This window comes from Malaya genurostris, chromosome 3 (assembly GCF_030247185.1).
Source record: "Malaya genurostris strain Urasoe2022 chromosome 3, Malgen_1.1, whole genome shotgun sequence".
NCBI lineage: Eukaryota > Metazoa > Arthropoda > Insecta > Diptera > Culicidae > Malaya > Malaya genurostris.
The window spans coordinates 214624320-214636896 of NC_080572.1; the positions used below are offsets into that span (position 1 = coordinate 214624320).

Below are 12577 nucleotides of genomic sequence, written 5' to 3' on the forward strand. Positions count from 1 at the left end.
AATAAATTATATAATTGAAAAAAAAAAATAAACTGTAATCTTATTTTTGTAAAAGGACTAAGCAAGAATCCCATGGAAATTTTCAAAATTTATATATCAGAAACGGTGAATCCGATCGATTTGGTATCTTCTGTAATGTTTAAGGTACTTACAAGCAGTGTTGGTGATTGCCAAAAATTCGACAGAAGCTGCTCGATATTTATCTATCAGGTGTACAACTTTGCTTCCGCCGTTTTCCGATAGGTGGCTGTACCAGCTTAGGCTGGTTAAAATGCATAGATGATAATGCCTTTAAAGTGAGTGTATACAGTGCCTAACGAATTATCATCGCCGTTTCAGTGACAGTTGTTCTTGTTTTCGTATTATTCACGCTCGAAAATGTCTGTTTATGTGCCCAATTCTCCCCATTTGCGGAAAGTTTTACTTTTCTGTTACAATTCGAAAAAAAATACAACTGAAGCTGCTCTGAGTAAAAGAACGTGTCGGGAGTGGTTTCAGCGTTTTAAAAATGGTGATTTCGATGTCGAAGATAAACATGATGGTGGAAGAGAAAAAACCTTCAAAGCCGGGATCCGAAAATTTCCGGAAAGATGGGAGAAAGATGCCGCTAGCGACGGACAATACTTTGAATAATACATCTGTAAGCACTTTTTCGCAATAAAGCTTAAAATTTTGGAATAAACAGCGGAAGCAAAGTTGTACACCTAATATATTGTATACAACATTTTCAATCCGGTAGAAAATGCTACAAGAACTCGAGTCTCTCAATGCATGAACCGCGAGAGAATTTCTCTACATTTCTTCGCTCCACTTCATACTCTGAGTATTTCACGGCCCTTTAAAAAAAATTACAGTCTGATAATGATTGGTGCTGTGTGGAATTAACCAAGCGAGAATCGCAAGTTGACAATTATCGCAGAAAATCGAATCGATGATTCGACTTGATGATTCTCATACTAGGTTGCAATATTTCAAAACCCTTGTGTGGAGCATTCACATATATTTTCATAGACACAACTTATACAAAGGTTATATGCACATAGTTAGAATAAGCGGTAATAGCAAAATGATTCTATCGTAATTATCAACTGCCCGTATAGAATCGGATCGCGAAACGAGAATAAGCGACCGTTTATTGCTTTAGAGAGAATCCCCACCGCAGCGTGCTAACATTTAATTCTCAGACAGGTCATCGAGAGAAATTCTATGTTAAATGAACCATGCCGATTTTTTGTTACTGCGATGATATCCATCTCTCTTTGATGGCACTGATTGAATCATGTGTAGTGTTGCTAGTGAGCGTTCTTTGATACGATAAAAACCATCCTTGCTTACAAGGACTATGTGCAAAAATGCTACTGTTAAAAATAAGGTTAGTTTGTTTTCATTTTATTTTAAAAAGAAAATTTCAAATTCGAATATCTCAAAAAACCGTATGAAGTCTAATGTAAAATACTGTCAAATTTCTAGATTGAAAAAAATAGTATTTGAAAAAGTAACATATTTTCAAAATTACAATTTTTTTAAAATCATGAAATTTTTAAATCTTTTCTGTGAAGTTTAAATCGAATTTCAAAACCTTTCCTAAGTCATCTAGTGGTGTGATAATGTATTTGACGCTTTTGTAAGATTTTATACTCGATCACTAGATTTGTGAGCTTATCGAATAACCTAATAGTAGCTTTCAAAGGAGTTTGAGTTTTTTGAAATCGATTCTGTTATCTTCGAGAAATTTTGTTATATTGCAAAACACTGGGATTTGTCGGTTACGTTGCATATCACATTACATCTCTCAAAGTAGAAATGTGCGCCATTACCCTTCCAAATTTGATCGATTGATTTGATTGTTAGCTTTCAAATAAACCTAAGTCTATCGAAATGCCAATGTAAAATGTGCAGTTTGTCGTTTACGTCACTCATACCATTATATGTCTGAAACCAGAAGTAACAGCCAACTTGGTCGATAGTTCAATAGTAGTTTTTAAATGAGCCTAGATACGGGTTAGTCATCTTTGAGAAAATTGAGCGGTAAGAAAACAACGCTTTTCATTGTTTGTTCTAGTCACCGCAATTTTGTTCAATTATAGAAAAAAATCAACAAATAACCATAATTAAAAACAACAACGCGTTTTGTCGATTGCATCACTTATACCATAATATCTCGGGAATCAAAAGTGGCAACCATTTGAGAAAATTGATCGCTTAAAGAAAAGTGGCAGACAATAGCAAACCATGTCAGTAAAAAATCCGTCATATTTACACAGGAATTTTCCGAAATCCAGTGTTTTTTTACAGATGACTGTAAGTTAAATAAACTTAAAAGACTAATTTGGTGTGTACTCATTATTCCTAGTAGTTTTCTAGGTTCAAAGTTCGATCTAAGCATTCTGAACAGGGCGTTTTAGTCAGTTTTGCGTAGAAAAAAGTGCAACATTTGCACTGCTTTCTTAAATTTGCATAACCGCTCACACTCCCACCGATGTGCAGCAACAACCATGGAGAATAACCGGGCTCACTAGCTGATAAGTCCGGGTAAAGTGACAGCATCTGCAATTCGCCTTTCTATTCCGGTATCTGCCTTTGGCGAGACGGGATTGTGTTTTGCCCGGAACTTGGCCCGTATTTTCCTGCCAACCGCAGCACTGTGGTTTAGAACTCGGAAATGTTTGCACTCGTTGCCGGTCTACCGGAGGGATTCGGGAAGCACATAAAGCAGGTCGACCACTACTACCGAGAAGTTCCTGTGGGGAATTCGAAAGAAATGGAACGGAAGAGCGACGGCTCCTCCGTAAACAACCGTTGATACAATTTTTGTCGTTTCAGCAGTGCATACATCAAAGATGAAAACCATCTTTTACCTTGCTGGATTCGGTATATCTCCGGAGTTCCCTGGACAGTTTCGTTTCGACTTCGGAGCGGTGAATTCGAAATGAGCAAGCCAATATAAAAATAATGCGAACAGGGCAGAATATGAGCGTTGGCTTTTGATGGAACTACAACACCGAATCCGGTGGGAATTGCTCGTTTGCCAGATGGCCAGATGAGAACCAAGATGGTGCGCGGTAGCACAGCTAAGTGTTACATGATTCAATTAGGAGGTGGTCTCCAGCTGGGCAATGGTTGGCCTTCTTCATCCGTAGCAGAATGTCTTCGGGTTGCTGCGTAACGGTTTTCAAAGCGAACAAAGGAGGTTTAGAAAACTAAAGCGTTAAAGAGTTATTTTTACTTCTATTGTAGACGTTTGAATATTATGTTTCTTTGCTTCTCTCCTGATGCTACGTTACACAGAAAGAAAAGATGAGAATTACACGACATGTAAACCTATAGTACCATTAAGTAGACATCAATTGTAACGAAAATCTGATTTAAAACCATGATTTATGTAAAATTACAATAAAATTGATTTAGTTTTTCATTGAACAAGACTGTATATTTACAAAGCTCTTCGTTTTGTAATGTAAAATTCCATTCAATTGCCTGCTCCAAATATGTGCATGAAAATAAATGTAAATTCACAAAATATTTTTATCTGTGTATGTCCCGGTTGAGTAGACCGCAGAAAAAGAAAAGTATCTAGTATATTTGATGAAAATAAACATGAGTAAAACTTTCCAACAGCGGGATTTCGATTCAATAGGCCAATACTAGGTAAACCACATTCATTTTAAACTGAATCAGTGAAAGTAGACGGTTTAGAAAATCAACAGTTAACTTTTCAAATAGGCCTAAGAACCAATGACAGATTAGAACAAAATAAAACTTTCGATGGATTATACCCCAAGCAACCAGAAGTTCCACAATTACTTAAAAAGTCCACTTTCTTGCTGTTTAAAAGTACACGCGGAACTTTTGAGAACTTGAAAGTACAGATCAAGTTCCGCGTGAACTTTCTAGCTGCTTAAGAAAGCACGTAGCAATTTTTGACAGTTCGAAGTACAGAACAAGTTCCGCGTGAACTTTCTCGCTGCTTAACAGTGCATGTGGTACTTTTAGCAACTTGAAAGTACAGAACAAGTTTTGCGTGAACTTTTTGCGCTGCATAGAAGCTGAACAATGTATTCTAGAAGCAGCTTAGAAGTTCGTTCCGCTGCGTCGCGCGGTAAATTTTGAAAAGGTGCCCCATAGATTTAACTTAAATTTTGTATGGGATCATTGGAGTCATCATTGGAGGTCATAGTTTATGGCCAGAATTTTAATAGAATGAAAAGTGCGTTTAAAATGACTGAAATTTGTAATAAAATATTGAGTAGTTCTTATGCAATAATCTTAGCTACAGAAACAAGCTGGGATGAAAGTGTTAGGAGTGAAGAAGTTTTCGACAATAATTACAATGTGTTCAGAGATGATCGCAATTTACAAATGTCTGATAAGAGATCGGGTGATGGAGTACTAATTGCTATTTCTACAAAATTTAATGCTGAGATCATAACCACTAGAAAAATTAAAGAATTCGAGCACGTATGGGTGAAAACTTGTCTGGTAGAGGAAACACATATTTTCTGCTCAGTGTATTTTCCCCCAAACAATACCCGTAAAGAAGTATATGAAAAGTTTTTCCAGATTGCTGAAGAAATCATAACTAACCTTCCTTCCGAAGTGAAAGTACACATTCATGGCGACTTCAATCAACGTGACATTGACTTTTTCCCAGACTCAGAAAATGAGAGCATCCTACTACCAGTGGTAGGAGAGAATGAAACCCTCCAATATATCTTTGATCAAGTTGCATGCTTAGGACTCAACCAAATTAATTACGTTAAAAATCAGCAAAACTGTTACTTAGATTTTTTACTAACAAATTCACAAGAAGAGTTCTGTCTTACCGAATCCCTTACCCCCTTATGGAAAAATGAAAGATTTCACACTGCAATTGAGTTGTCCATATTTGTTCATGAGTATAATAGACCCGATGAATATGAATATGACGATGTCTTTCAGTATGACTTGGCAAATTATGATAACATAAAGTTAAAATTAAGTAACATTGATTGGCAAACCATTTTCAGGGAGTCTAATGTTGAAACTTCTGTGGAAATGTTTTATAAAATTTTATTTGATACTATTAATGATCAGGTACCTTTTAAGAGAATCAGACGACGACTTAACTATAAATATCCAATATGGTATAATGATAACATTAAAAATCTAAAAAATCGAAAACAGAAGGCCCATTAAAAATATAAAAGAGACAGTAGTAGCGTCAACTTAGGAACTTACTTACAAACTTGTGATCAATTGAATCTGGCAATTGAAATCGCTTCCGAGGAGTACTATTCAAAAACGGAGAGTGAAATCAAATCTTGCCCGATGAATTTCTTCAATTACGTAAAACAAAAACTGAAATCTAATAATTTTCCCTCAAAAATGTAAGGGTAAGACTGCTGACAACTCGGAAAATATTTGTACACTATTTGCAAATTACTTCCAAGAAGCCTATACTACGTTTTCCGAAGAGGATCGAAACCGTGAATATTTTAATTTCTTCCCTGAACATGCTTGTGACATTAATATTCATCACATTAGTGTCCAAGATATTATGCAAGCACTCAATAAATTAGATATCTCTAAAGGTCCCGGACCTGATGGAATTCCTCCCAAATTCATGAAAAAACTATCGTTAGGACTAGCCACACGCTTGTTTTGGCTTTCCAATAAATCACTCATGTCCTGAAATATGAAAGGACTCCTATTTGGTACCGATTTACAAAAGTGGAAAAAAATCAGATGTGTGTAATTATCGAGGAATTGCAATTATCTCCTGCATTCCTAAACTTTTTGAAGCGATAATCAATGAAAAAATGTTTTATCAAGTTAAAAATAGTATCTAAAAATAAAAATCACTAATATGCAGCATGGATTTTTTAAGGGTCGCTCGACTAATACAAATTTACTCGAATTTGTCAATTACTCACTGGCTGCTATGGATAAGGGTAATTACATAGAAGCTCTCTATACTGACTTCAGCAAAGCATTTGATCGCATTGATATACCTATGTTATTATTCAAACTACAAAAAATAGGAACTGGTCCTGAACTACTCAAATGGCTTGAGTCGTATATGACTGATCGTCAGCAAATGGTTCGATTTAAAGGGAGGATATTCAACCATGTCCTAGTAACCTCAGGAGTTCCACAAGGTTCTCATTTAGGCCCTCTCTTATTCATTTTATTTGTAAACGATATATCTCTTATTTTAAAAAAACATAAAAGTGTTGATTTATGCCGATGACGTGAAGCTCTTTCTAGAAATAAAAAGTGATGTAGACAAGGTGGTATTTCAAGATGAAGTGCAAACGTTCCATGTCTGGTGTAACAAAAACGTTTTGAATCTAAACGTCAATAAATGTAAAGTAATAGCTTTCAGTAGGAAACAAAACACACCAGATATCACAATTAAACTAGACGATGAAACTTTCATCGATCACTATAATACGATAATAGGCAAAGCTAATAACATGCTTGCATTTATAAAACGCTTCAGCTATAATTTTTGCGATCCTTACACGATTAAAACATTATATATTGCCTACGTTAGGTCTATACTTGAATATTGTAGCATTGTTTGGTCTCCATTCTCAATCACTCACAAGGAACGTATAGAATCAGTTCAAAAGCAATTCCTATTATTTGCACTCCGTAAGTTAGGTTGGGCAAGATTTCCTCTACCATCATACAAAGCTCGTTGCATGCTCATTGACATCCACACACTAGAAGAGCGTCGAGAACAATTAATGGTTTCATTCATACATAACATCGTTACACATCGGGTTGATTCATCTGGACTTCTGTCTAAACTTAATTTTTATATACCTTCCCGACCATTACGAAACCGAGCTATATTCTATATAAGTCATTATCGTACCAACTATGCTAAATTTGGCCCATTAAATCAAATCATGTCAACTTATAATAAGCATTGCGGAGCAATTGACTTTACAATGACGACAGCCCAGCTCAAACAATATTTTAATTCAATACGACCTAGGTCCTAGAACATAATGCACACTAATGTTTATTTTAGAAAATATCACACGTGTTACAATGTAATCAATACAATGTAATGGTTATGGTCTACTATAGTTTGACGACAAATAAATAAATAAACTTCTTTCGAGGTGCCTAAACTTTTGAACACTACCACTTCACGAAATTAGAGGTGATCCCAAAAAATTGGCACTCTTATATATATTAGAGCGGTAAAAAACAATGTGTTTGGTCGTGTTTTACTATCATTTTTACACACACAGCTTTTTTCGAGCTGAGTCGATTGGTATATAACACTATGGGTTTCCGAGGTTCCGTTTTAAAAGCAGTTTTTCAAGCAATTCTAATACCTTTCTATAGAGCAAGGCAACAAAGTGCTGCTTTTTTACGCGCACGAATATGACATTTCTTTCACTTACTTGTTTATACGAGATTCGATGTGGACTCGCTTGAGGGCGCCATGCTCGCAAAAAACACGATGCTGCTTATGATTTGTTTGTAAAATATAAGATTTGAATAGCTTGATAATACGATGTCTTTTTAGCTGTCCGATTTTAGCTGTCCGTACGATGGGTGGTTCTCCTAGCAGCTTTAAAAATAAAACTTTACCAATGTTATTTTATAAATTCACTAAAAGTGTAAACTTTCATCTTTTTCCGAGTTTAGTTTGAAATCGAGTAGGTACTTCCAGTCTCTCCTACGTTTCTGTTTGAACAGGTGTACGATTGCGGGTCATATTATGCATGCTATGCACGTTCGGCTTCAGCTTCCGAATGATGAAAGCAACGGACTATGTGTTACTGACGGACATCCTGCTGTGAGTTGGTTATACCTCGTCACAATGGCAGCATACTGCTCTTGCTATAGCTTTACAGTTTGTTGTGGAAACAAAAATCAGTTGAAGAAATAAATTTGAAAAAAATATGCAGCTTCTTGAAGTTATTTACGAATTTCGTCTATCGAGTGTTTTAATAAAATAAGTCCGTATGAAATTAGAATAACCATTTTATAACACTGTATAAAAAACTAACTATACTTTTTTTTTGCTTTGTTTCCAGATGTCCTAATATGGGTTACATGTGCGGAAAAGCGCATCATCGCACGTCACCACCAGAGCAAAGTTGGATTGAATCATTAACCTGTACCCAGTTGTCAGAACCTGCCACACCGAAATCCACTGAATCGACTAGTTTTTCCATCGCCGGCTGCAACAAAAAATACCAAAAGCATCACCGGAAGGCCTGTAGCGAAAGTAACTCCACTCTACCGGGGCATCACGTCGCCAGAGCCCGGATTACGTCGGAAACTGCTGGTTTCGGAATCAGTTTCCATTATCCATTCAACCTTTTTCATCCATTCCACTCTTATTCACTTCAGTATTCGACGATCATTTTAGATAAACTCTCGCAATTTATCACAAAACATGTAGCTGCGAGAGGTAGTCCCATCGGTAATGCCACAACAGCATATGCCCCCAACGGAATCCCTTCCGAGCAGCCTCCAATAGCATCGCCGCTAGCTGCTGCACCTGCATGTCTGCATTCCCACGATACCGGATGCAGGCCATTTCCGAGCGTTGTAGCTAGCGCATCAGAAAATCAACCACATTCGTCGTCATCCCGAGCCTCCGTTGGTTCTAGTACGGGTACACTTGCTCCGGGAGGAGGCTTCACCTCACCGCCGTCATCATCGCCCTCATCTTTCCTGTCGTTTGATCCGTTCGCTGCACCAGTTGCATACATTGGCAGTACAGCAACCTCAACTGGCTGCACTAAGGTGGCATCATCTTCGTCATCGTCGCCACTATCGGAATTAGCATCATCATTATTATCGTCGCCATCCCATGCCTCGCCGGCGGCCCCCGCTCCCTCGTTTCGTCGTCCTGATGTGAGCCTTCAGCTACCATCAACGGCTCCTCCCATAACACACCTAACATCATCATCAACATCGAGTTTGACCTCTGCGACTGCGACAGCAACAACGACGACAACGTCGACGTCGACGTCGACGACGACGGCTAGACCTAGTAGTAGCCATTATCTTGTAAGACACTCACTCTGTTTGTACGCCGCATCTAGCGTTATACTAGCATTATGTTATCTAACAATACCAACAGTTGCCTCAGAAGCACCACACACTATGTAAGTATAGACGGAAAGATAACATTATATTTCAAAATCACCTAGCGCAGGGGAGAACAGAAGCGGTTGAAACAAAGGCTCATTGATCCATTCAAAACTCAAGACGAAACGGTACTTTACAAATTGAAGTTTATGCTCTAAGACACGTACAAAGAATTTAGTGAAATACAGTGAAAATTGTTCTCGAACTGCTCCGTTCTCCCCTACTATAATCTATTTTATGTGACACTACTGGTGGCTAGTAATTGCTTTCGCTATGCTTGTATCTAATTTTTCTTTTTTTTACTATTAATCATTCCTCGGTCGTTCGGGACAATAAAAAAAACCTAATTGATATCCTGTGTCAATCCAATGTTTCATCAATTTCAAAGTTCAAACAGTGATTGCGTCACTTGGTTCACTGATAAAATTAATTTGATGTAACCAGACCTATCAATTATTACATTTATCAACACTTGATAGAAAAACTAGCAATTATTGGGAGAAAAAATACCCACCAGACTAATGAGTAGGGCAATCGTTAGATTTTTCCTATTTATATGTCAACCACATAGGCTATACACTTTCCGAATTGGCTTGAAACCCGACAGGCGGATTTAGATAGTCCCAAAATAGTGCGATATGGGTTCGAGATATTGTCGTCCTTTATCGGTTCAGTCATTCGTCTGATGATTATTTTGTTCATTATCTCACATCATACCACAGGCGATGTTGACAACTAATAAAGGGTGATTTTTTGGGAGGTATAGGATTAAACGATCAATATAATTAAATTTTCAAGATGATCGGTTAAATTATTCTCTGCTCTGATGGAATATTCGCAGAATTATAGTTGGACAACTCTGCGCGAAACGGATAATGTTGATGAGATGGCATCGTCGTTTTGAAGTACTATCTCTCGTTGGTTCAGTACAAATTTACCTTTTGTTAAACGACCTATTTCTCCCCCGTGGGCCACATCACGTTTGCATGATTTGCAGCGTCAGCGCTGACACCGTCGTTGGCGGAGCTTAGAAACAAAACAGAGTTTCAAAAAATCGACTGATGAATACCGCAAATTGAATGCCGGTTTATTTATGTCATGCGAGTTCAAACGGACCTACGTAGGAACCCCAGGAATTTTTGGAACGTTGTGAATTCGAAGCGAAAATGTGCAATCATTCCTCAGAACGTTTGTTTTGACGGTGTGACGTCTGCATCAATCTCAGACTCATGTGAGTTGTTTGCTAAATTCGGTACTAACATGTGATTAGGGTATATCGTGCGATATGCCCTTTAGAAAGTTACGAAAAATAATGCTCATTACTCAAGTTGTAAACATGAAATTCAAGCATATTGCGCACAATTTCGTAGATTGGGCTTCTATCTACGAGATTATATCGATTATTGTGTAAATGAAGGTTGTAAAGCGGAGTAATGAGCATTACATTTTATAACATTCGCAAGGGCCTATCGGGCGATATGCCCTAATCACATGTTACTACCGAATTCTTTGCTTCCGTGTTTACTGAAAAAGTGGCATCCAACATCGAAGCTGAAGTCGCCGCATCATATGTTCCTGAAAACTTGGTGGATTTGCGTACATTTATAATCACTCCCGAAATGATCAGTGCTGCAGCAAAGAAACTGAAGAGTTTGTACTCGGCTGGACCTGATGGAATTCCATCTGTCGTTTATACTCGCTGCTCGAACCATTATGTTACGTGTTCAACAAATCGTTCGAGCATGGTATATTTCCAACGAGATGGAAGCAGTCGTTCATGTTTCCAATCTACAAAAACGGTGGATTTTACCTCGACCTGCTTTTCGCGGATGGAGGGTACAAATTGATGCAGTATACACCGATCTAAAAGCGGCATTTGATCGTATAGACCACCGATTTCTATTACGTAAACTGATTCGACTTGGTGCATCACACAAGTTTGTTGAATGGTTGAGTTCCTATTTGTGTGGTAGAGTTCTACGTGTACAATTGGGAACCTCAGTTTCATCCCCGTTTACGAATAAATCAGGAGTTCCGCAAGGCAGTAATATGGGTCCCCTTCTGTTCGCACTGTTTTTCAACGATGCCGCTTTGCTGCTTGGTTATGGATGCAAGCTGATCTACGCCGACGATTTGAAGCTGTACTTAGTAATTCGTAATTATGAGGACTGCGTCCATCTTCAAGAACTGCTAGATGAATTTGTCGCATGGTGTCGACGAAACCATCTTGTGATCAGCATTGCCAAATGTCAAGTAATTACATTTCACCGAATACTTCGTCCATTAATCTTCGACTACAAAATTAATGGACAAACACAAGAGTTGACCGTGTTAACGACCTTGGCGTTGTATTGGATGCAAAACTCATATTTATTCAGCATCGTTCTGCTTTAACATCTAAGGCAATGAAACAACTCGAATTCGTAACTAAAATCAGCAGAGATTCCAAATTGTTTGAAGGCGTTATACTGTTCCTTAGTGCGACCATTGATGGAAAATGCCAGTTTGGTATGGAGTCCATATCAACTCGTTTGGAACTTGCGGATTGAGCGCGTTCTGAAAAGATTTATTCGGCTTGCGCTAAGAGATCTTCCCTGGCGAAATCCCTTGGATCTGCCAACGTACCCTGATCGATGTCGCCTGTTAGATCTTGACACCCTGGAACGACGAAGAAAGATTCAACAAGCTGCGTTTGTGGCGAAGATTGTCAACGGCGAAATCGACTCTCCAAAGATTCTGTCTCTCATCGACTTCCGGGTTTCACAACGAACTCTACGATCAACAGGTTTGCTACAACGAAGATTCCATCGGACATCGTTTGGAGCAAACGAACCTATTGCAGCGTGTGTTCGAACTTTCGCCCTAGTTGAGAATTTATTCGATTTTAGTGAATCATCGCATAAGTTTGTTCAGAAAGTGTCGCAATCCTCGATTTTATAACTTGACCTTATATTCATTAAGACTTTTATTGTCTGATGGAACAAGCAAACAAATAAATAAATAAATAAATAAATGTCAGGCATGTCCAATTCTTCCAATTTAGGTAAAAACGTTCCGCCACCGGCCCATAATCCACATCAAACAGTGACTTTTTTTGGATGCATTTGTAGCTCTTGCAATGCATCTGGCTGGTCTTCACTCCAGATGCGGCAATTTTATTTTTTGACGTATCCATTTATGCAGAAATGAGCTTCTTCGCTTAACACATCTTTTCGATAAAAAAGTGAATCTTCCTCCAACTTTACCAGTGCCCATTTGCAAGCATTGTTTGTTCGTAAGTCGATTCATTATTGAATTATAGACCAAACTGAACAAGTTGACCGATGACACAAGCCACGATAAACGCGTGATCTGTCAAAAACAGTGTTGCCAAAGAGATACCATAAAAAATCACCCTTTACAACCATCGCCATGGATTTTTTCAAGAGGTATATCCAAAGTTGAGAGGGAAAGATGAGATAAATTTTCT

At 38.0% G+C, this 12577-nt stretch overlaps 1 protein-coding gene across 31 annotated transcripts in view; it reads left to right on the top strand.

Annotated features, from left to right (window-relative positions):
* The window catches only part of LOC131434953 (glutamate-gated chloride channel), a 449131-nt gene that overhangs the window by 258403 nt on the left and 178151 nt on the right, over window positions 1–12577 (top strand). For all 31 annotated transcript variants that reach the window (XM_058602298.1, XM_058602294.1, XM_058602295.1 and 28 more), the window contains one exon: window positions 8043–9125. In XM_058602298.1, the coding sequence (XP_058458281.1) occupies window positions 8053–9125 (1073 nt within the window). In that variant the 5' untranslated portion in view covers window positions 8043–8052. The remainder of the gene's footprint in view (window positions 1–8042; window positions 9126–12577) is intronic.